Source organism: Aplosporella prunicola, assembly GCF_010093885.1.
Source record: "Aplosporella prunicola CBS 121167 unplaced genomic scaffold K452scaffold_12, whole genome shotgun sequence".
NCBI lineage: Eukaryota > Fungi > Ascomycota > Dothideomycetes > Botryosphaeriales > Aplosporellaceae > Aplosporella > Aplosporella prunicola.
Genome location: NW_022983540.1, coordinates 48,489 through 74,162, shown reverse-complemented (window position 1 = coordinate 74,162; position 25,674 = coordinate 48,489). Strand labels below are relative to the sequence as shown.

At 54.4% G+C, this 25,674-nt stretch overlaps 8 protein-coding genes across 8 annotated transcripts; 5 read left to right on the top strand and 3 right to left on the bottom strand.

Annotated features, from left to right (window-relative positions):
- The first annotated feature begins 2,629 nt into the window (after positions 1-2,629).
- K452DRAFT_287134 (uncharacterized protein) lies at positions 2,630-4,079 on the top strand. The gene is made up of 5 exons (XM_033540421.1): positions 2,630-2,876; positions 2,930-2,951; positions 3,071-3,139; positions 3,192-3,283; positions 3,338-4,079. Exons 1-5 carry the CDS (start codon positions 2,811-2,813, stop codon positions 4,004-4,006), a joined length of 918 nt encoding a protein of 305 aa, XP_033397656.1. The 5' UTR covers positions 2,630-2,810; the 3' UTR covers positions 4,007-4,079.
- Positions 4,080-4,264: 185 nt separating this feature from the next.
- On the top strand, positions 4,265-6,164 carry K452DRAFT_270601 (uncharacterized protein). The gene is made up of 3 exons (XM_033538999.1): positions 4,265-4,528; positions 4,609-5,156; positions 5,214-6,164. Exons 1-3 carry the CDS (start codon positions 4,339-4,341, stop codon positions 5,997-5,999), a joined length of 1,524 nt encoding a protein of 507 aa, XP_033397655.1. The 5' UTR covers positions 4,265-4,338; the 3' UTR covers positions 6,000-6,164.
- A 3,196-nt stretch (positions 6,165-9,360) lies between these two features.
- K452DRAFT_23640 (uncharacterized protein) lies at positions 9,361-12,004 on the top strand. Its single transcript, XM_033537502.1, has 6 exons — positions 9,361-9,879; positions 9,932-9,997; positions 10,045-10,180; positions 10,234-10,298; positions 10,358-10,988; positions 11,074-12,004. Exons 1-6 carry the CDS (start codon positions 9,620-9,622, stop codon positions 11,776-11,778), a joined length of 1,863 nt encoding a protein of 620 aa, XP_033397654.1. The 5' UTR covers positions 9,361-9,619; the 3' UTR covers positions 11,779-12,004.
- Positions 12,005-13,793: 1,789 nt separating this feature from the next.
- Positions 13,794-14,801, bottom strand: K452DRAFT_332659 (uncharacterized protein; the record flags this gene model as incomplete). Its single annotated transcript, XM_033545157.1, has 1 exon — positions 13,794-14,801. The coding sequence occupies exon 1, from the start codon at positions 14,619-14,621 to the stop codon at positions 13,794-13,796; it is 828 nt and encodes a 275-aa protein (XP_033397653.1). The 5' UTR covers positions 14,622-14,801.
- Positions 14,802-16,508: 1,707 nt separating this feature from the next.
- Positions 16,509-18,383, bottom strand: K452DRAFT_308360 (uncharacterized protein; the record flags this gene model as incomplete). Its single annotated transcript, XM_033543147.1, has 3 exons — positions 16,509-17,866; positions 17,913-18,037; positions 18,100-18,383. The coding sequence occupies 3 exons, from the start codon at positions 18,381-18,383 to the stop codon at positions 16,509-16,511; spliced, it is 1,767 nt and encodes a 588-aa protein (XP_033397652.1).
- Positions 18,384-18,794: 411 nt separating this feature from the next.
- K452DRAFT_318288 (uncharacterized protein) lies at positions 18,795-20,804 on the top strand. Its single transcript, XM_033544144.1, has 3 exons — positions 18,795-19,136; positions 19,185-19,246; positions 19,297-20,804. Exons 1-3 carry the CDS (start codon positions 19,001-19,003, stop codon positions 20,683-20,685), a joined length of 1,587 nt encoding a protein of 528 aa, XP_033397651.1. The 5' UTR covers positions 18,795-19,000; the 3' UTR covers positions 20,686-20,804.
- A 147-nt stretch (positions 20,805-20,951) lies between these two features.
- Positions 20,952-24,621, top strand: K452DRAFT_270594 (uncharacterized protein). Its single transcript, XM_033538997.1, has 3 exons — positions 20,952-21,333; positions 21,380-23,963; positions 24,010-24,621. The coding sequence occupies exons 1-3, from the start codon at positions 21,176-21,178 to the stop codon at positions 24,604-24,606; spliced, it is 3,339 nt and encodes a 1,112-aa protein (XP_033397650.1). The 5' UTR covers positions 20,952-21,175; the 3' UTR covers positions 24,607-24,621.
- A 421-nt stretch (positions 24,622-25,042) lies between these two features.
- On the bottom strand, positions 25,043-25,662 carry K452DRAFT_23572 (uncharacterized protein). Its single transcript, XM_033537457.1, has 3 exons — positions 25,527-25,662; positions 25,394-25,474; positions 25,043-25,347 (listed from the first exon to the last, which is right to left on the bottom strand). Exons 1-3 carry the CDS (start codon positions 25,527-25,529, stop codon positions 25,171-25,173), a joined length of 261 nt encoding a protein of 86 aa, XP_033397649.1. The 5' UTR covers positions 25,530-25,662; the 3' UTR covers positions 25,043-25,170.
- Positions 25,663-25,674: the final 12 nt, after the last annotated feature.

Genomic DNA, 25,674 nt, shown 5'->3' with positions numbered 1-25,674 from the left:
CAAACCCTGGCGCTTAATGTCCGAAGTCCGAGAGGCCGAGCAGCGAGAGGTCGTCGCCGCTGAGTGAGAGCGATCGGCCGGGCAAGCGATGATTCCCTACTCCGGGGATAGATGGTGGCGCGCGGTGGGACACAGCGGTTACGCCGAAGAGCGAGGCCAGAGCCAAAAAGGAGCACAGCGTTCTTCGTTGATACTTCGGTGCTTGGCTGCCAAGTGCCGTCGCTGCATGCACAATCAAACTCGCGTGTGTGTTGTGGTGTCTCGCGTGGAAAGTAGTTGGAGGGATGCTCTGCGAGGTCGCCTAGACATAACGGCTCTAGCCCCGAGTAAGCCTAGCGCGGTGCGGAGAGCCGATGGCCCATCTCCGGCACCACCTCCTGCTTCCACCACTCAAACAACCAACAACCAACAACCTCCCATTTTCCACCTCTTCTTTTTCTACTCTGGGAAGTCTAAGCTTTTCAAATCCTCTGACATGTTTTAACCGGAGCGCCCGTCAGCTCGTCTTGCGCGTCAAACGACCGTCCCACCATGACATATGTCAAGCCGGCCGTCATCGTTGCACTGGCCCAATAAACACGACTCGTTATGGCCTAGAGCTGTTTGAGTTCAATAGTCAGCTCAATATTAATAGCTCAACTGCACCGGCACGTGAAGAGTTTGCCAGCTTCATTCAAAAAACGTGGCTGCCTCGATGAGCACCTTCACTGCTGGAGCCCGAGCCATTTCCATCTGCCTGCTTTTCATGTCTTGAGATATTTGGGCCGTGTTTCACAGCCTGTGGCCGCCTGTATGGCATGACAAATGGCTCCAAACCTCTCGTCCGTCATCGATGTGATCCGAAAGCCGATGCTCTCCACCGCAGCTGCTCGGCTCTTTGCATATTTATGTCACTACGATGATGTCTGCCTCTCATGGTGCACTGCTACGCTAACCACCAAACTCCTACTTCAGCTATGCGTGGACAGGGGCAGATGACTTAAAGGCATGGAATAGAAGAGCCGCTTTCTGAAGCAAGAGCATAGTTTGTACTGGACTTCCAAAAACATCTTTCTGTCTTGAAATCGACAGGCCCCACTTCTCCGCATCCCCGCCATGTTGGATGGCAATGCTGATCCTCGTACAGCTGCAGCGTGGTACTGGTCCTTGCGGGATCTAACTCCTCTAAATCTCCGGGACCAGGGGTTGGGGTTCCGGGAGATGCAAGGTTTGAAGACACCTTAACCATGCGGCCGGTCAGCAGACAGTCTCAAACGCTCTGCTCTGGACCCCAACGCCCCTGGACCAGATGTGACTCGAACACCTCTCGTGATGATGTGCCATCGCTCAACTGGGATCTCGCCCAACAAGCTGAGATCTGGCTTCCCGTTTGATCATCGACAAGAAAAGCTTCGGTATACCACAGAGGAGCAAGTGCTGCTGATTTGCTGATCCCGATAGTATCGTACGACCTTTTGGTGGTTCGTTTGCCAGTGTCATGCTCACACCGTCTCATCTCATTCTCGGGCTCCCGTCGTTCTAGAGCCCGTCGCAGCCGCGGTGTTTGCGCAGCTCCATGCACGCCCTAGAGTAGCTCCCGGAATCTCACGTACCACCAGCTTCCGGAAAACTTTCTTAGTGGCAATTGTCCTGCCGCTTTGCCATAAACCTCTGCCCTGCGCCCTGGTAAGCTGAAGTGAGATACACTTCAACGATTTTTTTGCAATAGATGTGCTCGAAGCACCGCCATGAGATCCCCAGGCGGGAAGGCTTTTTGGCTAACAAACTCTGATCAGACATGGCGGATCTGCAATATCCTTCGTTATATCCGGCTGCCACTGTACTCACTGGATTATTGGTCCAACTGATTAACGTAAGGATAGACAGATTCAACTCATAGGGTATCCTTCACTCCCACCACATGCCGAAAACGCAGGACTCACTACATATGCAAGTCTTGCGTTCTTCACGAAAATTGGTCATGGTTTGGAATATCAGTATGCTGCATAAAAGTTGCATGCCCTCGACGCTGCAACGCGTACGTCAAGGCCAGCGTTTGGCTGTAACAAGGGCGTCAGCCACACGGTTTTAGAGGCCATGTCTCTGCCGTTGGTGCAACTTACTCGTTCAGGTAGTGAGGCGTGCATTCAGGATCAATCGCCCTGCAGATCACCCGCATTTCTATGTATAACATTATAAGATATAGGCTGTCAGTTGTTCGATATTATTGAATTTTGAGTCATAGTAAACGTAAAGTCTTAGATCTGAAGCAAGACACATGAAAGTATATATGATCATGAGAGCGGGTTTCATACTTGTGAAGAGCAGTCTCGCCACGAAGGCCGCATTCATGGATTAGAGACATTATGCCAGCAGTGATGCGGACATCCTAAACATGTGGCTGTGCACTCTCATGTGCACCTCCTCTATATACTTATACAGAAGCTCCGTGTGCTTGAGACAAGACTGCACGCTGTTCAGCGATCCTTGGCTCGGTTTGCCGGGTATCTGCATGATGGCAATCATCTCCCGAAACATGCATGCAGTACGGGACGGGTTTGCCGAGCCATTGCATGCACGTCTTAACCATGCCGCCAAAAGCAATCAGCATCAATTTTCCGAGTGCATCTCTGCGAAGAGGACTTCTTTACGGGAGACCATGCTTTGCCTCACGCTGGACGCCGAGACACGTTCGGTGCGTCATCGGAAGCCGCGGGAGTGCGGCGGCGGGTGACTCTTCACCGCTGACAGGGCTGACTCCACCATCATCCCGCTATCACGCTTCTACAATCAGCAGAGCGCGCAACTCCTCAACAACACATTCTCCAAAGATGGCACAGCCCAAGTACCTCACCGGCGACAACGCTGGCATCAACGAGTTCCTCGACAAGTTCGACGTGAGTCCAAATGCTCTCGGAGTTCCCGCGCTGCGACTGACACTGGCCTTTAGACTTTCCTGTTCGATTGCGATGGTATGCCTTTCCGCTCTGCACCTCCGCCCTACCCAGCATTTGCGCGCGCTGCGGATGCCTTGCGCGAACCACAAAAGACATCTACTCGGACACGGAGGCTGATTGTACATGAAGGATAGGCGTGCTATGGTCTGGCGATCACCTGTTCCCTAAAGTCGCCGAGACTCTGGAGCTGCTGAGGAGCAAAGGTCAGTCCGTCCCTGCCATATCTCTACGCAGGCCCATGCTTACCGTCGCCAGGCAAGCAGCTGGTCTTTGTCACGAACAACAGCACCAAGTCGCGCGAGGACTACAAGAAGAAGTTTGACAAGCTGAACATTCCGGCTAAAGTGGTACGATCTCCTGGCCGAGCTGAAGAAGTTACTATGTGCTGACTCAGATCACAGGAAGAAGTCTTCGGTTCCTCCTACAGCGCCGCCGTCTACATCTCGCGCATCCTCAAGCTGCCCGCGCCCAAGAACAAGGTGTTTGTGCTCGGCGAGTCTGGCATCGAGCAAGAACTCGCCACGGAGAATGTGCCCTTCATCGGCGGCACCGACTCGGCCCTCCGCCGCGACATTGAGCCAGAGGACTTCACGGCGCTCGCGGACGGTTCCGCTCTGGACCCCGACGTCGGCATCGTGCTTGCCGGCCTTGACTTCCACGTCAACTACCTGAAGCTCGCGCACGCGTTCCAGTACCTCCGCCGCGGCGCCATGTTCCTGGCCACCAACACCGACAGCACGCTGCCCAACGCGCGCAGCCTGTTCCCTGGCGCGGGCAGTGTCGGCGCTCCGCTCGTGACGGCCATTGGGAAGCAGCCGCTGGCGCTTGGCAAGCCGAGCCAGGCCATGATGGACGCGATCGAGGGCAAGTTCCACTTCGACCGCAGCAGGACCTGCATGATTGGTGACAGGCTGAACACTGATATTCAGTTTGGCATTGAGGGCAAGCTGGGTGGCACTCTCCTGGTGCTGTCGGGCGTGTGCAAGAAGGAAGATTTCATGGGTGCCGGTGATGGCACGGGCGTGGTTCCCGCTTACTACGCGGACGGCTTGGGTGACCTCATGGGTTAGAGTGCGACGTAGATCTGTCTAGAGCGTAGAATAGATTTCTGTCCGAGTAACTTAATGGTCCGATCCATGCGAGGCGCGATTGATTTTACTGTAAAACTGTTATTCCAGCTACATTTATTTTTTGTAGAGCGGACACTATTTATCGACCGCGCCTCCAACAAGACGCGGGATTTAGTCAGCGAAACGCGAACGCGTGCAGCGGTCGGTCGCGTCACCCGCCGCGCGCGCCCGCCAAAGATCGCCCTACCCTACCCCAGACAGACCCAACTGCAACAACAAAATTGCCCACGCAAGCACGCTCAGCACACACACGCACGCACAACCACGCAAAGATGCAGCGCTCGACTTTCGCTCGCGTCGATCCGAAACGCCGCGCTGAACTCGACCATAAGAAAAGACAGTTTGCCCAGGCGAAATGGAGGGAGCAGGAGTATACGCATCGCTTGAACTTCTATACCCTGCCTCCCACGGCGGAGATCACGTTGGAGGAGTTTGAGGAGTGGGCGATTGCGAGGTTGAAGGGTGAGTTTTTTTGATATCTGCCATGTTCATCGTGGTGATTGCTCGAACTACGTTCATCGTACTGATTGCTCGAACTACAGTTCTCGCCGAACTCGAAGCCTGCAGTTTTCGCAACCGCAGCCCCGAAGAAACGTCTTCGTACATGACGCCGATCCTCGAGAAACACCTCCCGCTGCACAGCAACTCGAGCCGGTCCTCGCAGTTGGACCAGGAGCGTAAGAAGGACCACTACAGCCATTTCATCCTGCGCCTCGCGTTCAGCGCCACCGAAGACCTGCGCCGCCGTTTTGCGCGGCTCGAGACGATGCTCTTCCGCCTGCGCTGGAAGGAGGACGATGCGCGCGAGAGGCGCGATTTCGTCAATACTCTTGATATGGGGGGTGAGTGGGAGAAGGTCGGTGAGGAAGAGAAGAGAGAGCTTGGCGACGCATTGTCTGCTGCGAGCGGTGGAGACAGGAGGAGGACGGGAGAGGACGAGGGTTGGTTCAAGGTTGACTGGGAGAAGGTGCCTGAGCTGGTGGAGCAGCGGAGGGTGCTGCTCAGACGAGGAAAGGCGTATGTGCCGATACGAGAGCAGATGAGTCTGGTCATTGTGGAATTCACGAGGCGGATGGACGATGCGCTGGAGGTAAGTGGCTGCTACCAAAGAGGAAAAGTTATAGATGAGATTGCTAACATTTTCTAGCTGACTTCTCGCGCCCTTCCACGCCTGGACGAAGACGACCGCCTTTCCCCGATCCTCACACACCTCTCTCAAAACTTCAACGCCCCCGACGCCACCTACGCTGCCGACAGCAGCATCACAGGCCTGCAGAACCCGACGGCCAACAGCATCGATACACTAAGCCAGCACTTCCCGCTGTGCATGCAGCACCTACACCGCACACTCCGCGCGAATTCGCACCTCAAGCACTTCGGGCGCCTGCAATACACGCTCTTCCTGAAAGGCATCGGCCTCTCGCTCGAAGAATGCCTCATCTTCTGGCGCCGCAGCTTCAAGCTCATCACCGACGAAAAATTCAACAAAGAATACCGCTACAACGTGCGGCATGCATACGGCGACGTCGGCGGCGACGCCAACCGCCGCGGCCGCGGCTACACGCCTTACTCGTGCCAGAAACTGACGACGGAGCCGCTGCCGGGCCCAGGCCAGACGCACGGGTGTCCGTACCGCACTTTCGCGCCGGACAACCTCATCGGCATGCTGCAGAGCGTGGGGGTCGGCGATCGCGAGCTGCTGAAGGACGTCAGGGAGGATGTCAAGAGGCAAAGGTACCATATTGCGTGTAATCGCGTCTTTGAACACGGCCATCGCGTTCAGTTGAAGAGGGTCAAGGATGAGGCGCTGTGGGGTGCTGCGGAGCTGGATACGATTCTGCATCCGAATGAGTATTTTAAGCGCAGTTTCTTGCTGGGCCATTTGGGTGAGGATGGAGGGAAGGCGTTGAAGAGAGAGATGGTTGAGGGGTAGGGGAGGAATAGTGGAGGGTGGCTTGTTAGGAGGGGTGGGGGTGTGGGCGGTCTAGTTTGCACATGCATGGGAGGGTGCTGGCGTTGTGGAGTTTTGTTTGGTGATGGGCTTCTTCTGAAAAGGGTGTGCGGTGTGGTGTTGTGGGCTTGGGTCACTAGATACACGATTGCCATTGCTGCTCTTGCGTCTAATCAAGCATGCGTTTATCTGCTAGCCGGCGGGACTGGACGTGCGTGTCTATCTGTCTGAGAGAGACGTGAAGGCTTCGCTTGGTGAGTACTGCCAACAGGTCTGCTTGTGCAGCGGCCGCGCAGCTTCCTGAAAGAAAAGGCACTTTCACTTTCACCACGCCCGGCCGTTTGCGCCTTCCTGCCTGCGCGTCGCGCCTGCCCGTCAAGACCAGCCAGTCCTATAAAGCCTTCCTCGTCCTCGCCCTGCCTTTCTTCTTCCTCTCTCCACACCACCCACCATCCCCTCGGCCCAGGGCTGCTTCAACGCCGCCCTCGCCTTTGGTAGCCCGCCTCTTGTCTCATCTTCTTGCCTTCGCGGCCTACTTCTTGCCTGCCCGCTCCACGCTTCAAGCACTGTCGCCGGCGCCGCGCCCACACGCTGCCGGGGCGCTTTGCGCGCCACCCTACACCCTGCTTCGACCTCACGGCCTCGCTCACCACGAATACCCTCCGAGTGGTGCTGCGGGATACGCACTTCACTTCGCTCACGACGCTCTTGCTCGGCGCGGCTTTCTGGAGTCTGCGCTGTTGGCGACTTCACTTTCGCGCCTGCGATTGCGATCGCCCTTCCAGGACTCAGAAGCCGGTCCTGGTGCTGTCATGGCGAGTGCGCTGCTCGCTGCGCCGGCGGGGCAGCCGTTGCCGTCTGAGATCGTGATTGCTCAGGATGCGGATTACACGATTAGGGTCCATGAGTACGACAGCGAGTTTGACGATTCTGAAGGCGAAGAACCTCCGGTAATCAAAGTTACGGACTTCAAAGTCAAGAAGATGGTGTTGATAACGCACTCACACTCATTCGCGCGCTTCTTCGCGTCGAAAAAATATCTCGAAGCTAAGCTCAACATATTCGAGGCCCATGAGGATACTTTCATCACCACTGAAGCCTGGCACATCTGGATGCTCAAGTTGCAGGAGGCCATATTTCCGGAGAGAGTTTATCACGTTCCTAGAGACACTATATGGCACCTTGCGGCCTTACAGGACAAGTATCAACTGAGTCAGTTTGTAATGTCCGACCTGAAAGACTGGTTCGCCGAATGGTATGCCAGAAACGAAAAGGGCCCAGAGAAGATCAACGACAAGGATCATGCAGCATTGCTCCTGTACCCGTTCTGGGTCTTCGAGAACATGGAAGGATTTGGTGCTACAACCAAGTTTCTGGCCTACAGCGTCTCAAGTCACATCCATGACAAAAACCCGACTCGCCAGCGTCACATCCATGTCCCCGGACGCGTCATTCGTGAGTCTCTTTGGCAGAACTTGTCGTTTTTTCTTGGTTTACTGACCTGAATTAGAACAGGTCAACGCTGCCAAGGGACGTCTTCGACATGTACTGTTTGATGACCTTTGGAGACCTATGGGAACCCTGCTCAAGGAAGCTTCATGCAAGTGCAAGGAAAAGACCCTCTTCGATTGCCAAAAGGCGTTGACCGTACACAACGTTTGGCCCCTTAAGAAGTCTTTCGGTCGACCAGTATAGCGACCGTACTGAACCGACTTGAGAAGATTAAATACACTCCCGACACGTCTGCTTGCATGACATGCCGAGCGTCATGTAATCAGAGCAACATGAAAAGATCACACCAGAAGACACTCGACTACTTCGATGGCCTATGCCTTCATTGCATGGAACTTACGGCGCAAGACAACAATCATGACCTTTACAAGTACTTTCTTCACGACAAGAATGAACAGTGGGATTTGGAGTGCCGCCCCAGAGGTCTCTCACACGGAGAACCTACTTGGTATTTCAGCTGGATGGCGACGAAGTCCTACCAACAGGAGCGTGCGAAATGGCACAAGAACTGGAAGGAAGTAAGGGGAATTTTCGACTAGACCTGCTGCAGAGCAAGTGTGTCTCGGCTATTGGGATCCAAACGGAAACTTTACTGGAGAGGATAGTGGCCTTGTGCTAGTTGGCACTTGAGGACTTGACGGGAAAATTGAGTACACGGAACGGAGATCAGGCCCTTACAGTGAGGGCTGGGGCATTTTGGGCATCCTGGGCATTTCGACAGATTGAAAACTCACTTTCGGATGAACGGCCCGGGCACATTAAAGTACTTGCTTACATACAAATTGAATTTCTCTTTTCTTCACAGCCCAATTAATTGAGTCACAAGACGTAACAATCGCTCAAGGGAGCCTATTGAGCATCATAGGTTAAGTAAAAATCTTCTCCTCTCTTTTCCACCGTCCGTCTCCCCAGTGACATCTCCATCCCCTCGGTCCCATGTCTAAATCGCACACGCCACCCGCCGGTCCTCTAGTGCCCGACGGCCTCCCGCACCACCGCATCTTTGAGCTATTTGCAACTCCTAGTGCGATTGCAACATCGGCTGGCAGCTCCTCTTCGGAACTTGAACTCGGATATAGACCGATTAAAGCAGTGATCGAATGCAAACTGACTCCTGCACAGGTATACTAGAATCCGTCTAAGTGGGGCTTGTGTAAATGATTTGAGTGGTTCGGCACTTGTTTTTAAGTGCCGGTAGTTGCACGGGCAAATGTCATGGTTGAGGCTCGAGGCAGGCAGATACGACGTTGTCTCGGTTTGCGACTGTCTTCCTCGCGAACGTGGACGCACACAAACACAAACCCTTCCTTGCGAAAGCTCTCAACACATTCTCACCAACCTCAATTCATCAACTTTTTTGCATTCACATGCTGTCCAGGATCATGAGCATCCAGCCACGTGCCAGCTTTGCGGAAGTCCATTAACCCCGAGCCGACGCTTCCAGACGGCCCGACGCTCGCACCGGCGCAGCGATCAACCGCGTCGTCTCGACGCGACACGATGCGAGGCCGTGACTCGAGCCGCGGGGTCCCGGATGGCGGAGGATGCGCGCACGGATGGGGATGGATGGATGGACCCGAGTCGGTGGTCGGTGTTTGACAGTTGATTAGTAAAAAGAAAGAGATGGATTCGAGCTCGATGAGAATGAGATCTCAAGACGGGGAGCTGGAGTGCTCAGCGATGTCGCTGTTAGGGCATCTCTCGGCTCATGGCGAAGCGGCGTGACGCGGGGGGCGCGCCGTCGTGGCGCTGTACGCGCAGGTGGCTTGACGTCTACCAAAGTCAGCTTGTGAGTGGGCGCGCATATGATGGGACCCTAATTCGTAAGCCATTCTTTCGGAGGTACCACCCCGCTTCATTGGCTATCGACAAACTTTGAGAGCCATCATCCTCATCATGCGCCGATACACATACGCATCGACACTCAGCTGGGCTGCTTCTTGTCTTCCTCTAGCTGTGTGCTACGCTCTATCCGCCAGCTCCTACCTCATCTCTCTTGCCGATTAAAGCGCGCTGCTCGTCTGTTCAGCTTCCCAACAGTTCCGGAAACACCTCGCTTGGCAAGGAGCCCGAAAGGGCTCAGTAGCAAGATGGTGGAGCTGACACGCGAAGACAGGAACATAGAGACGTTGGAGCGCACCACGTCGGCCATCTCTTTAGTCGGCACTTTCTGGATCCTCCTGACCTTTGCCGCCTTTCCCGCTTTCCGCAAACCCATCAACCGCTTGGTCGCCTATGCGTGCATTGGCAATGTCTGCTCCAATATCGCCACCGTCCTCTCCGTCACCTCCTTCCCCGAACTCGGGGGCAGCATAGCCCTATGCAGATTCCAGGGGTTCTTCATCCAGATGTGCGTGTTTATATGTCACCCGGAGCTTCAGTAACTACTGACACCGGCCCAGGTTTATGCCGGCAGACGCGCTGTGGACCATGTGCATGGCAATCAATGTCTACTTGACATTTTTCCAGTCAGTTTGTCATCATTGCAACTGCTGGCACTACTAAACACTTATAGCAACTACAACGCCAACGATCTACGGAAGCTGGAATACCGGTACATCGCCATTTGCTACGGAATCCCCTTCGTCCCTAGCCTCGTCTACCTGATTATTGATGAGACCTCTAGTATAGATATATATGGTCCCGCAATAGTACGCGCCCACATGTCCCTGGCGAAAGCTGACGCTAATGCCTACTCTCGCAGCTCTGGTGCTGGGTCGCTAAGAGATGGGGCTGGATGCGCATGGCCTTCTTCTACGGGCCGGTCTGGTATATCCTCTCCAAACATACGTATTCATTTAAATGGATCTCGCGCTAACACCTATAAGGTGCATCATTTTCACAACAGTCTTCATCTATCTCATCACTGGCAGGGTAATCTTTGAACAGCGCCGCACCCTGCGTGACATAGCTCGCAAGAATGCAGATCCGTTCAACATCTCCACCACCGCTTCTGAGGCCGCCAGGGCCTGTGCCGAGAACACCACCACCCGTCACCCTCATGGTATGGACCCCGCGGCCTACGCTCTCGCGGATATGAAGCGCGACGTCGTGTCTGCGGCGCAATCGGCATCGACTGCCTCGGCATCATCCCGCCGATCCTCTTCCTTCAGCAGCGGCCGAAGCCTACACCCCGCAGCACCGGCACCCTGCCTTCAGCCGCCTCGTAATAACAGCCTATCCAGCATGAGCATTACCGCAATACCGACGTCACATTCTAGCACGCAGCTCAGACCCCTTCCCGCGGCAGAGTGCACCGGAGAGCCTCCGCCGCTCCCGCCTCTCCTTTCCGCAGAACTGTTGGGTGACCTCGAGGGCCCGCCGCAGTTCGGGCGTACGCGTACGTGGGGTAGTGAAGGAGGGTTCACTGGTGGCAGAACGCTGCCGTGTGCCAGCGATGCGGCGTGGAGCTATGCGAAGGTTGCGTTTATATTTTTTGTCTCGATGTTTATCGTATGGGTGTGTAGCATACATTCCTCAACACTTCTCCCGTTTTCTTACTGCAGAGCAAAATTAGAGATTGGGTTGCTAACACTCAACCCAGGTCCCCTCGACAGTCAACCGTGTATGGCAGCTCGTACATCCCGACGAGCCCAACCACTCCCTTCGCGCCGCGGCCTCGGCAGTCCTCCCACTGCAGGGCGCCTGGAACGCTGCCATTTACACGTGTACCAGCTGGAGCCAGTGCTGCGACGCCGCAGTCATTATATGGCGCGGGGCAGGGGCGCGCTGGCACCGCTGGCGAGAGGGAGTGCGCGAGGTGCCAGAGAAGCGGTGGCAGCTCCAGAAGGTCAAAAGCGGAGGAGCGGGAAGCGCATGGGGTGCTGGAGCGTGCGGGACGGGCGCTGGCGGCGGGCTCGGCGGCGTGGAGATGAGTCTGCAGGAAGCGGAGGAGGCCGCTGCGGCTAGCCCTGATGAGCCGGCGCGGCGGCGGCCGACGGTCCCATCTGGGGTTGCGGTGGCGGCGGCAGCGACGCTGAGGGCAGACGCTGAGACGCAGCAGAAGTGGGGGGTTTGCTTTGATGGGCCGGATGTGGAGGGATTCAGGGCGGGGGAGGCAAGGGTGGGTTGGAGAGGGGGGGTTGCTGGAAGAGGTGGGGATGTGCTTTTGGGTGGTGGGAGTGTTGGTGCGAGTGAGAGGCAGGCGCAGGTCAGGGTTGGTGTGGCAATGCCTGGTGGTGGTGGAGGGGGGGAGGGGGTAGTAGAGGAAGAGGAGAGAGGAGAGGAGAGGAGAGAGGATGTGAGATGAGGTGAGGATGTGCACTTAGTGCGAGCATGGTTTGTTTGTTGCTTTGACCTTCTCCTTCTCTCATCTCTCTCTCCCCTCTCCATCCCCCCCCTCAACCCTCTCATTCAACTAGTCTCACCTCCTCACCTCATCGCTTCTACCCCTGCTCCTCCTCTCTGCTCCTATCTCTCATTTATCATGATGCGTTGTAGCGCAGCACAACGCAACCAGCGCAGCGAGCAAGCCAACAAGCCGAAAACGAAAACAAACAATCGAATGAATGAATGAAACGCTTTTCTTTACCCTTTACTTTGTTCCGTCTTTCTATTATTCTGCCTCTTTCTTGTCAGTTGAGTTCCGTTTGCTGTTCATTTTGCTGGGTTAATAGTTGTTGTTACTGCTGTTGCTGATGGTAGTGGCTTGGGCGGTTTTGTTTGAGATACCCTTTTTTGGTTTGTGATTTTAGTGTCTGCTTATTGGGTGGGATTGGTTGGGTTGGTTGGATTGCTCTGGGAGGTGTTTCCGTGGGATGCGCTTTGGGAGTTGGGAGTCGGGAGCTGGGGGCTGGAAGTCGGGAGTTGAATTGGGTGAATGGGTTCAGGGCAGGTGGTTAGGAATAGCGTCTTCTGAAACTGAAGCCTTGTCGGTAAATAGTTTTCGTAAATATCTTCAGATGCTAGAGACATACAGCGGGCAATTTCTAACTTACTTTAGTACGCATACACAAAAGTAAACGCTTGCCATAGTACATACGGTCTTTCAAGCTCGAATAAGCTCGATTACTCGATTTTGGTGTCCGCAACGGCTTCTCTGGCTCCTTCATCAGCAATATATCTCAGTGCTAGGCCGTCGGTATTGCCTTTTATCTACTCTCTGCCATTCAATCACTTAACACTGTTCAGCAATTAGTCTTATTGGAGTAGCTAGGAAAGACCGTGATAGATCGCCAGCGCACTACGAAGGGACTCTCCTCCTATATAAAGATAACCTGGCATCATCCTTCTCTTAGCCAGGCCTCAAGTTCAGAAAACCTTGAACTTAGCCATATCTGTCACAACAGCTTCTGCAAAAACTCCTTCCACGTAAACGTGGAACGGAGTTCGATCAACAATGCTTAACTCTTAATTGTTCCGCATCGCACTGTTACAAGCTTAGGTAGCCTTCTATCATTGTGAGTTCGCCGATCATATCTGTAAAGTACTGAATAAACTTATCATTGCTTCAGAAGCCTGCGGATAACGTATTTGTCCGCAAGGTGAGTAGCATCTTTATCCTTGTTTGATGAGGAATGCCGCTGGTGTGAGTATCAAGGCAAGTCGCCTACAGTATTCTCTCGCTACTCATACTTTGTAATAGCAATCGCGTAATAGACGGTTACCCCTTCGGCATGGAGAGTGGATGTAATAGGAGGAAGTTGTCGGTTTTGCAAGAAGACGGAGCATTTGAATCACTTATATATACCTTAGGAGACGTGCTTGCTTGCTGTGGCCACACTTATAAGCGCAAAGGCAAAGCCGCAGACATATACACGATAAGATTAGTATACTCAGAAGTCGTAGTACCTTTTAGATCATAGAGAGCCAGAGAAATAAATAGCCAATGACTGATCAGTCCAATATATCGTTGTTGATATTAAATACACATAAGTCCTTTACCGTTTATGTTACAAACCCGTATCCAAATCTCCATATATCCAATTTCGAAGCCTTTCGGTTCCAATAATTTCATGTGATTAGCTCCAATAGTCGTTAGTGTTTCCAATTCGTGAGAGGTTGTCATCCAAAATGTCGCAAGTAGCAGCCCCTCCAGCCTGCTGAAGTGCTCTGATCAGTGATCGAGCGTACGAAAATGAAAGACCATAAATATCCAATGTCGAAGTGCCGGCCAGCAGGCAATATAACGCCCTCAGCAGCGCAACGCGCAGGCTTACATGATTCAGTACCAGTGGGTGAGCAACCGTGGGTAAATCCAACTCCGCCGCGCCATTATAAACGCAAGCATCATCCCGTGGGCAAAGTGGCGCCCAATTCTCTTCCTTATCCATGCATACCTCTGCCAAAGCTCCTGCCAAAAGGCAGAGCCGGAACAAAGTCGAAACCTCCGTCAGGAGCTTGCACCCAAACTCCCCCAGGCACCCCTTCCGGAGCCCCTTCAACACGCCTGCCCGGAGGAATAAAGTCGTAACCTCCATTACCGGCTTGTAAAAGAACTCCCCCGGCTATCCATTCCGGAATCACCATGTTCCGAGGATCAAAGTCCAGGTCATCATCGTCAATATCGTCATACCCTCCCATTTGTGGGAATGGGACAAGGTCTGGGTCTAGGCCTGGGCCCTGGCCTCCCATGTAATGCGCTCCTGGGCCCATCATAGGATTCGCTCCCGCGCCCATCATGGGATTGGCTCCCGGTCCTGCCATAGGATGTCCTCCTTGGCCCGGCATATAACCAGCTCCTGGGCCTGGCATATGACCCGCTCCCGCGCCTGGCATATAATTTGCTCCCGGGCCCGCCATCGGATCTGCTCCCAGGCCCGCCATAGGAAACTGCGCAGCACCGCGGGCAGCCTGTGCAGGTCCTGCACCGTTATAGCCAGGCATAGGGTTGTGCGGCATATTTGGCGGGTACGCGGCCCTGCCATTAGGGTACCCGTTGCCATGCGGCTGGTGTAATCCATGTTGTGGCCCTCCTGGGGCTGCGCCAGGTTGGTATACCGGTCGAGGCGCTAAAGGCTGCTCGTAGCCTGCATCTTGGGCGTGCGGATGGCCGGCCCTTCTGCGTGGGTGATAATTGCTTGGGAGTTGGTGATGTCGGAGCCAGGCGCCGCCGTTTTGAGAGGTCCACGTGATTAATGGCGGGCTGCACATAATGTTGTAGTCGATTTACTTCCTGGTAGAGTGGATATAGTATAAGTTGTTGAGTATGCTGGAGTTGACGATGGAAGTGTAGAGTTCTGAAGAAGAAAAGGAAGAGAGAAGGCGGAACCCATGGGGTTTATATAGAAGAAAAGGGAAGAAGCTACCTTGAGTTCTTCTGACAGCATCGTCTAGGCCAGCGAAGGATCTAGACATCAGTACCGCTGATCCCGATCAATACCGCACGTGGAGACATTGGCAAGAGATGTGCCTATGTCAAGCAGGAAACACACCATACATGGCAAGGTAGATATGGCAATGTGACCCCATCTGCTGCGGGAGCAACCTATCGTAAAAAGCCAAGGCTTTCCCATGCAATGTCAGAAAACAAACTGACCGATGACTTAGTTGCTGGCAAATCGTAAGCAAACCGCCACGCATGAGCACTAGTAACGTGTCGGTGATGAGAAAGAAAGCGAGTCCACGTCATGACCAACTTCTATTGAGAGCGCAAAACAATAGGAACAATAGGAGAGCTTGCTTGGCGAACAGGTACTACTCCGTACAGTCGGAGGGGGAAACATTGTTACAACCTACATACCCTCGTGAGGTACATAATTAGCTACGAACACAAGCTTTGGGTCTACGCAAGAAGTGATCCATAGGGAGTGTTCTTATCTACTTACAGGAGCATGTAGGCATGACTGCAGCATCATTATCAACATCGAAATCCAAAGCGACTTGACATACCTTCGCTTCTACGCAGTACCGCTCATCGTGGGGATATGGACAGCAACATCCCTCCCTCTGACCGCAGTGCAACGGCTTTTGGCATGCCGTTGCCAACGGCACTCATAGCTATGTCAACGCTTCTCCGGGTACAGGAAAAGTGACGTTTGTCTGCGCCCTCTGATGAGAGCGTCCCGGCGTAAGTAAGTTTAAGAGAAGTTAGTTGTAGGCTTTTGGTGAACCTTAGGTTGGAAGTGGATGGCACTTTGTATTTGTGAGTTATTCGGCAATAGCAAGCGGGAAAGGAGGTGCGGTTGAAGAGCGGGAAGTCGAGCCGGCAGCAGGGTGGGAGGTTCTTTGCGCTATGGTGGGCTTCTGGCGCTCTTAACCTATTAAGAGCCTGGGGTCGTCGCGAGAGCGAGCGGGCGACCTGGACAAGTAAGTTGGATGGCAACTGCGGTGGTGGGGTGTAGGTAAGGTCGGCGGGCCCAGCGTTGGTGTCCCCATTCGGTCAAGACTAAGACATCAACATCAGTTTGAACACACCCTCACATAAATACTTTTTATTCAGACTGTCGGCTGCAATGCGCCGCGAATCTATCTGCAATCACAATAGCAAGATCCCATTCCCTTCTACCCATCCTTCCCAGTCCCATTTCCAGCCAGGTATCACGCAAAGAAGAGAAACCCGTAACTCCTCGCCTCGCTCAAAGCAAATGTCAGAAGAAACTGCAAAAACATCGTCATAGCCGCTTTTTCTTTCACTTTTCCTGTATCTTCTTACTTCTGATGCATCCATCTGTCGAGCTAGATTATGCATCCCTCGCGCGCCCCGTACATGTATAGCACATCGCCACTAAGTGCAACTGCAACGTGACGGATGTATGTCCATCCCCAAGTCTAACGATGCAAGATGCAAGGCAATGTGACAACGTCGGTCATGCGATAGCAAAACGTTCAGTTCGGCAATGGCCCGCGAAGGGCAGACGAAGCCTTCGCCGTGTTTGTTCGCCGCTGCGGCCGTTTGTGAGCTCGTTTTCCTGGACTTCCAATACCAGCGTAGCTCAGGCAATGCTGTGGTTGATGTTTGCATGCAATGTGCAAATTAGTGCTGTGCATGCGGCGTGATTCCGACATCGGATAAGGTTGAATAGCGAGAGGCTGGATCACTCAGCGAATGACACCCCAATCCTCAACGGTCCCAAGACCGCCGGCACGCTCCTTCTTCTTGAAGGCGTTCCAGAACCTCAGGGTTTCGTCTCCGGCACCCGTGACAATGACCTGACCGTCAGGACTCATGGCGAGATACAAGACACGATAGGTGTGGCCAGTCAGACTGACAACCTGTTGCATGGATGGATACTTCCACACAATGATCTGATTTTGTGAGTAGCCGTGCGTGGAAACCAGTTCATTGCTGTTACGACTCCAGGCGAGGTTGCAAACTTGCGATCCGGTATCGAGACTGCTGAGAAGGTTGGCGGGGGTTGAAGATGACGACTCAGCATAAGCAGCTGCAGCTGCAGCCGATGAAGGGCCGTGCGGTGAGATGAGTGTGTTCCAAAACTTGATGGTGCGATCGGCCGTTCCGCCTCCAGATGCCAGCAGACCGCGTTGATGCGGGCTCCAAGCGATCGCTTTGACAGCGGCACTATGTTCGGCCCATTTGAATGTCGGCTCGGCATTGAGCTTTTCCCAGACCATGAGCTTGTTGTCATTTCCACCAGATGCCAGCTGGCCGTCGTCAGAGTTCCACTTTAAACCGCAAACCTCTTGCTTGTGCCCTACGAGCTTCCGCAACCACTGATCGGGCTGACGGACGTCGCGATGGTAAATTAGGCGATCGCGAGAGCCCGAGGTCAAGATGTGTTCGTTCCAAGCCAACGCACCCACTCGCGCAGTGTGTCCCGTCATGGTGCGAAGGCGGCGCTGCGTCTGAGCATCCCAAATTTGGACGAATCCTTTGTTTGTTCCGATGGCAACGTGGGAGCCTCGTTGTATCCAGTTGACGCTCGTCACCGTGTCGTCTGGGAGCTCACAAAGCTTCGTCACGCGGCCGGAAGTCGAGTTCCACATGTAGACGCACTGACCCAAACCGACGCCCAGGATGTTTTGGCTTCCCCAATCCACCAGGTTGAGATAGAAATCGTCTGCGAGCTCAGGTGCATCCAAGACCTTGTACGGGACTTTCGGGACGGCTCTCGGAGTTTTCCGTGGACTCAGCAACATGGTCTGACTGCTGTACTTGACCGGGGAGAGACTGTAGATTTCCGAGCGCGCGTTGAGATTGGGACCATGGCGGGATGAAGGCGTTCTGTGCGGGGTCGGTTGTCCGGAAACACTCGTATGACGCGGAGACATATATGTGAAGAGGTTCTTGTGAGGCGTGGATGGCGTGAGTGCTGGCATAGGCATCGACGTGCGACCAGGCGGTGTTTTTGACCTTGTTGGAGAGAGGGCTTGAGGAACAGTGTCATCAAACATTTCCGATCGGAGAAGAGAAGAATATGTACGATTGGCCTCCTCGGCTGAACGAATTAGTAGTTGAATTAATTGGAGTTCATGCGGGCATACTTTTCTGGAAATGGAGCTCGTTGTGGGGAGTTCTTTTGGTTTTGGATGGTGTTGCTGGCGATCCATCATCGTGGAGAAGACTAAAGCTGGCAGTCAAGTCTACTCCAGACCGGTTGGGAATGAATCTGGCATACAGGTGAGCCTTTGAGCCTACGTCAATCGCCACCTCGGAGGGGCTGCCACGGACCTGTCGCCATACACCCGCTGTCTCTTCCTGCTCGGACTCAAACCCGGCGTGGGCTCACGTTGCCTTCCGGTGTGCTCAAACTTCTCCAAAGCCTTGGACAAAGCGGTTGGGTCGATGGCCTCGGATTGCTTGGCATTGTCTTTGTTGGATCTGAGGTTGCGCTTTGTCGCAGTCGGCGGGGTCTTTGATTCCGGAGGGGAAATGAGGGCGGGCGTTTGGAGGTTGTTATTTCTTGGGTCTGCGCCGGCTATGGCGAGACCCAGATTGGTCTCTGAACCGCGCATTGCGGGATTGCGCCAGGGTGGATAGCGTCGGGCGTTGCGATTGAGCGTGCGATTGCGCCAGATGATGGAGGCGTGAGTTGGCCGTCGTGGCGGTGGTGAAGAGCGAATGCGCCGACCAGCCACCCCTTGGAGCGAGCGGGCGCGGGGTGAAACGGGAGGGGTCTGCAGGCGGGCGGGAGGCGGGCGCGTTTGACAGCAACGACAGGCGATGCGCCTGGCAGAGGCGCGGCGGCGGAGGCTCGTGGAAGTGGAGGTCGCGGTTGTGGTGGTCTTGGAGAGCTGGTGGTCCGGGTTGCCCTGCGGGACGGGGCAGCCAGCCGTGATCTTCACTAAAGAAGCAAGGTAAGCTTTGGCCTTCACCACGGCAACTATCGGACGCAACGCTGCAGACCGATTATCGGTAAGGGCGGGCGTGTGCACGCGTCCAAAGGGACCAAGGCGACGGTTAGGCGTAGGGCGATGGCGAGGGCGAGGGCGACAACGAGGTAAGCGTGCAGCCCCTCGTGTCCGTCGGGCGCGCTCCTCTCACGCTGTTGTTATGATCGCGTCGCGGGGGGCCCTCGTCTCATTGGCCCGCCGCCAGCGCATCGCGACAACGCCCTCTGCCGTCATTTAGTATGCTCGTTGCCCGCCGAACTCCTGCACCCCGACTGCCTTTCACGCTGTGTTTCAGAAACTCTTCGTCCAACATGGCTCCCCCAACCCTGCAGCACGCAAATGACTTTCTGGACTTTGTCAACGCCTCGCCCACTCGTGAGTAGCTGCATCGTCTCCGCATCCGGAATGCAGCTAACCCCCCAGCCTTCCACGCCACCGACTCGGCCAAACAGCGTCTGGAGAAGGCTGGCTTCACTCAGATCAAAGTTCGCCCGTCATTCCCCTGCAGCATTACTCCATGTGGCTGACCAAATAGGAACGGGACCCGTGGTCGTCGACCCTCAAGCCGGGCGGCAAGTACTACCTCACCAGGAACTCCTCGTCCATCGTCGCCTTCGCCATCGGTAAGAAATGGAAGGCCGGTAACCCCATCGGCATGATCGGCGCACATACCGACTCGCCCTGCCTTCGTATCAAGCCCGTGTCCAAGAGGCAGAGCGATGGATTCCTTCAGGTCGGCGTTGAGACGTACGGCGGCGGTCTTTGGCACACTTGGTTCGACCGCGATCTCAGCGTTGCCGGAAGGGTCATGGTCAAGACGAGCGATGGTGGGTTCCAACAGAAGCTAGTCAAGGTGGACAGGCCCATCCTGCGCGTGCCCACCCTGGCTATCCACCTTGATCGCCAACAAAACTTTGAGTTCAACAAGGAGACTCAGCTGTTCCCGATTGCCGGTCTTGTGGCTGCGGAGCTCAACAGGCAGGGCAAGACCGAGGAGAAGGCCGAGGAGAAGGAGAATGACACATTCAACCCTCTCCAGACTGTCACGGAGAGGCACCACCCATACGTTGTCGAGATCATTGCGGAGGAGGCTGGTGTCAAGGCCTCTGACATTATGGATTTTGAGATAGTGCTTTACGACACCCAGAAATCTGTCATTGGCGGCTTGAACAACGAGCTCATCTTCTCTGCTCGTCTCGACAACCTTATGATGTCTTTCTGCAGCGTCGAGGCTATTATCGACTCTCTCTCCGATGCCTCCGCTTTGGACAACGATCCTACCATCCGCCTCATTGCTCTTTTCGATCATGAGGAAATTGGTTCGCAGACTGCTCAGGGTGCTGACAGCAACCTTCTCCCCGCCGTGATCAGACGTCTTTCGGTCGTCCCGAGCTCCGAATCGGACTCGGACAAGTCTTACGATAAGATGCACGACCTCGAGAGCGCAACGGCGTTTGAGCAGACCCTCTCGACGTCGTTCCTCATCTCCGCCGATATGGCGCACTCCGTCCACCCCAACTACCCTGCCAAGTATGAGGGTAGCCACCGCCCGGAGATGAACAAGGGTACTGTCATCAAGATCAACGCCAACGCCCGCTACGCAACCAACAGTCCTGGCATCGTTTTGCTTGAAGAAGTTGCACGGCGCGCACGCAAGGCCAGCACCAACGTCAATGCCACCAGTGCCGAGGGCGTCCCGCTTCAGCTGTTCGTGGTGCGCAACGACTCCAGCTGCGGCAGCACCATTGGACCAATGCTGGCGGCGAAGATGGGCGCCAGGACGCTTGATCTGGGCAATCCCCAGCTGAGTATGCACAGTATTCGTGAGACCGGAGGCGCGCACGATGTCGAACATGCCATCAACTTGTTCTCAAGCTTCTTTGAGCACTTTGGAGAGCTGGAGAAGAAGATTTTTGTTGATTAGATGCATGAGACGAGACGATGAGATATGATCAGATGAAGATGAGCTAGCAACAGTAGACCATAGTATAGGAGTTCACTCGCTAGCAGGATTGACAATCTATCTTGTGCTTTATGTGGCAGAGTCCTTGGCAATTGATGCTCCGCGCCGTGCCTGGCGGACCCGAGCGGGCCGCGAGCCGGTCCTTATCTTATCGCATAACCGCGTCATTGGAGCACACCGCCGACGCCTTAAGCTAGGTAGCTACCGACTTCACCTCGACCTCTCCAGCTCTGCTTCCCTCTTCCCCGAGCAGCCTTGTCCGGCGCGCGAGACAAAAAGCTCCGAGGCCCGCAATGCAAGCTTGCTTCACCCTCAGTCCGCCTTGCAGCACTCCAACCCTCCCGGATTTAGTTCACGGAAGCTTACGCGAAGCTGCACTGATTGATTCTTACCACGCATCACGCACCCACTTTCGCAAATACAAAGTTGCTACATCCTTCCACGCTTCGCCATGAAGCACTCGCTCTACGATCGTCTGCTCAGCCGTGAGCTGGGAGGCGACCCCAGATTCTCTAGCGTCAAGGCTCTTTACGGCGACAGACAGTTTGTCAAGGATCTTGATATTGTCAATGAGTTGGGAGGACACACAGGTTGCGTCAATGCTCTGAGGTAGATTTCCCTCTCCAATCTCATACTGTAAAAGCTAATTTAGTAGTTGGTCAAAATCCGGTCAGCTCCTTGCCTCGGGCTCAGACGATCAGCACGTCAACATCCACAGATACCTTCCTCAGCACTCAGCCAATCAATTCGACTTCACGACTACAATTGCCACCGGCCACCGCGCAAACATATTCTCTGTCAAATTCATGCCACATTCGAATGACCGGACTGTAGTTACGGCTGCTGGAGACTCGGAAGTCAGGGTCTTTGATATTGAATATGCTGGACATTCTACAATATCGTCGGCACAGGCTTCGAGTGCCGCAGCCAGTCGTTCTCGTGGCATTCCGGACGGCGTGCGCTTCTTAGGCGACGGCAACACAAACTGTAGGATCTTCAGGTCTCACGGTGATAGAGTCAAGAGGATTGTCACGGAATCATCACCCTGGCTGTTCCTGACATGCTCCGAGGATGGCGAGGTCAGGCAATGGGACGTTCGCATGCCTAGTTCGGCCTACCCGCAACCCAATTCAAGAATTAACGACGACGTCCCGCCAGCACTGATTTCATACAAGCGCTACCATCTTGACCTCAACACCATCTCTTGCTCTCCTAGCCAGCCGCACTACATTGCCCTCGGTGGAGCTCATCTGCACTGTTTCCTCCATGACCGAAGGATGACTGGGCGCGACTTGCTTCGCGAGAGGGGCGCTCCGCTCTCCCCAGGCAGGACGGATCACGACGATGAACTGATGAGGCAAGCTACTCAGTGCGTTAAGAAGTTTGCACCGAATGGACAACAGCGCATGAAGCGTACAGACAATGGCCATATCACCGCTTGCAAAATCAGCGATGCGAACCCGAACGAGATGGTCGTGAGTTGGTCTGGTGAATGGATCTACTGCTTTGACCTTAACAGCAGCCCCGATGCGGCGGAGGTCACGAAAAGCAAGGTTAAAGAGTCCAAGAATCGCAAGAGAAAGCGTGCTAGAACAGGTGCTTCACAGGAGAGCACGGAACGGGCTGGGTCGCGCCCTCGCACTGGAGATGGTGCAAACCGGGAAGAGGAAATGTCTCTCATGGTACACTACGAAAACGGCCAGAGCGAAGAGATCCCGATCGAGCCTCCCAGGCCACGCAGCCCCATATCTGAAGCTCGAGAGGCGGTTCTTCCCGAGGCACAAAGGCAAAGCTTCCGCATCGCAAAGGCTGTTGTTAGCTTGCGCAAGAACCTTTTCACTCTTGGCGCGCGCAGGAATGTTAGCGATTCTGATCCGACTGGATATGCTGTCCCCTTCACATCTGTTCTTGGTTACGCGGCATCGATCCTACCTTCTATGGACGAGATTCACCGTACGTGGCGCTACCCGGTAAACCCTCTTGAGGTCGATGTTGCTTTCCAGAATAATCTCAGGGAAAAGAGAGGTTCAGCTCGTCGGTTTGTGCAGGCTGCAGGCACCCTCGCCCGTGTACTTGGCGGGAGACTGCGCGCTATTGATCAGAGTTCCCTGTCGTACTTTGAAAAGATTGTTCCTTCTCCTCGGGAACTACCAGTTATTGATCGTCACGAACAGTTTGGCTACGACTTCCTCAAGGCGATCCTTCTTTGGCTCGATAGCGGTATTGGTGCTCTGCTCGAGGGCTTTACCCGCCCCAGTGACGTCTCTATCACCTCGAACCGCTTTCCTGTCCCTAGCAATGCTGGCATCGACGCCATCGATGAAAACTTAATTCCGTATCTCCTCAAGATTGCGGACGATACCACGCCTGTTGTCAACTTGGAAACCTCTGCGTTTGAAACCGATGAGAACCGGGTTGTCTCCTCATCCGAGAAGGCTGCCGTCATCGCCTTTGCGCAGGCCTTGAAGATCCCATTTGCTGACCTTTCCAGCGCCGTTGTTTCCACGTCGGAAGCCGGAAGTTCTGCGCCTGAAGCTGTAGGAGCGCAAGACCGGAAGGCTGCGCTGAGATTTTGGGGCTTCAAAGTCGGACGTGGCTTGCTGATGAACGCAGGTCAGGGCATTGATTTCAGGCTGGTGGACCAAGCCTTTGGTGGTTTGGGCAGAGGTGATGCCAGTGTGAGACAGGACGAGGCGGCGATTCGAAACAGGTTGCAAAGTATCGACACTGATGAGGATGATGAGCCTGTGGAAAGCGCCAGCTTGGTGCGTCGTCCTCACGAGAACGCTGAGGCTGATGATGAGGAAGTGATCAATCTTGATGACCTCCACGAGGTGGTTGAAGAGAGTCAAGAAAACCGCGGAGACGAGGAAGACGGTGAAGATGAAGACGACGACGACGACGACGACGATGATGATGATGATGATGATGATGATGAAGATGAGGATGATGAAGATGAGGATGATGAAGATGATGACGACCCCAACCACAGATTCCTCTTCCGCTCTGCGTTTGAACGCACTCGTCTCAAGGAGAAGGTTGAAGCTGACATTCCATGCTCGTCACACACGCGCCAGTATCGCGGTCACTGCAACGTGAAGACCGTAAAAGATGTTGGATTCTTTGGGTTGAACGATGAGTATATCGTCAGTGGTAGCGATTCCGGACATCTTTTCATCTGGGACAAGAAGACTTCACAAATAGTCAACATACTCGAGGGCGATGGCGAGGTGGTCAACGTTGCACAAGGCATGTCCTCGAATTCCTTTTCATACTGCGCAAAAGTTAACCTTAGTAGGTCACCCATACGAGCCTGTAATTGCCGTCTCCGGTATCGATCACACCGTCAAGATTTTCAGTCCCGACGCCCTCGCCCGTCGCAACGCCCGTCTTGGCATTGGCGTCACTCAGTCAGACAGCTCTACTTTCAGCTCCATATCTCTCGGTCGGATGCGCCGTCGGCAGCGCGGCCAGGCCGCCGAAGATGATGACCCGGTCGACACGACCACCGTCCCTGAAGGAGAAGAAGACGAAGATGAGCGTGCTGCTCCAGGAGGATTGACCAGTAGACGCAGAATGCACGACGAGTATCGTATCACCAGCGAAAACGACGTCGCCCGTGCTGGCGGAAGCCGCGACACCTTCATCACGGTGAGTAGAGATTCATTTGCGATGTACACGCTTCACTCGATTATTCCGCTGCATCCATTCGATGCCTTTACTCGCCTGTACGGGAGAGGCCCAGCGAATCATTACGCACGCCGCTTCAGCACCTTTTACAGAATGGAGTACATGAATGCCCGCCTCATGACGTTGTACCTTGAACACAAACTGCTGGGAGTGTCAGGGCACGAAATTAGTCAGAGGCCGGACGTTGCTTGACGTTTTTTTTTTTTTACCCTTGCGCTGGAATTACTGTTGCATTTGCCCGCTTTGGAAGTTCAACTCTGGCTAACAGAATGTTTACAGCGCGGCATGCTGGCCGAGCTTATGCAGAGATTCTATATGGCTCCCGGCGGCGATGACGACGATGAAGGAGAAGGGGGTGGTCTTGGACCAGCTCAAGTTATCGTCAGTGAGGATAATTGCACCGTCATGTAGGTAAGAATGAACGTGGGACGGAACGAAAAAAACGCCAAGCAACGTGCGAAGCAACAAGCAAGCGATTTCACGAAAGAAAAGTCAGCATGGACGGAGGATTTTGATGCGGGGTTTCGGAATGATGCGAGTTGGGGAGGAATTTTGCTGCAAGCTTCAAGCAGTGCATACTAGGGCGGCCATGCTGTTTTCCGTAGGGACTACCACTGAGAGTTGATTAATGAAACCTCAATTCTCAAACTCGTTATGTGAAGCTACATAGCAACGTCTGTACTGTGCTCAGGAGGGTCTGCTTAAGCATTTCGGCCAGCATCTCAGCAGCGTTTCAGCGTGCCCTTCGCCACCCGCCTACGAACTCTTCTTCTGTGCCTTGAGCGCCTTCTTGCGGTTGCTGCGTATCATGACCATCGCTAGGAAGCTGCCTACGACGGTGCTGGCGAGGAGAATGAGGATGACGGGGAGGCGGATGGCCCAGACGCGAGGGGGAAAGAGCGACTGGAGAGGGTGGTCCTCATCGACGAAGGGCTAATCTGTCAGCGCGAGCAGCAGAGAGAAACGGCCGGGCGCATACCATCAACAGAGTCCATATGGTGTAGTAAGTGAAGACGGCGGTTGCTACGATGAGCATGGCGAGGCCAACGAGACGGTCGAGCTACGGGCGCACGCGTTAGTCATGCCACGATGCGAGCGGCATGTAAGCTCACCATTGTGAAGGAGACCAAAGGAGCGGAAGTGGGCAAGCGGCAATTGGACGTCTTTACAGTCGATAGTGCAGGGGTGTCTGGGCCGGAGTTGAGGACACGGCTGATGGAGAGCTGGACGCGGGCGGATTCTCCGACTATCAGCCGTCAC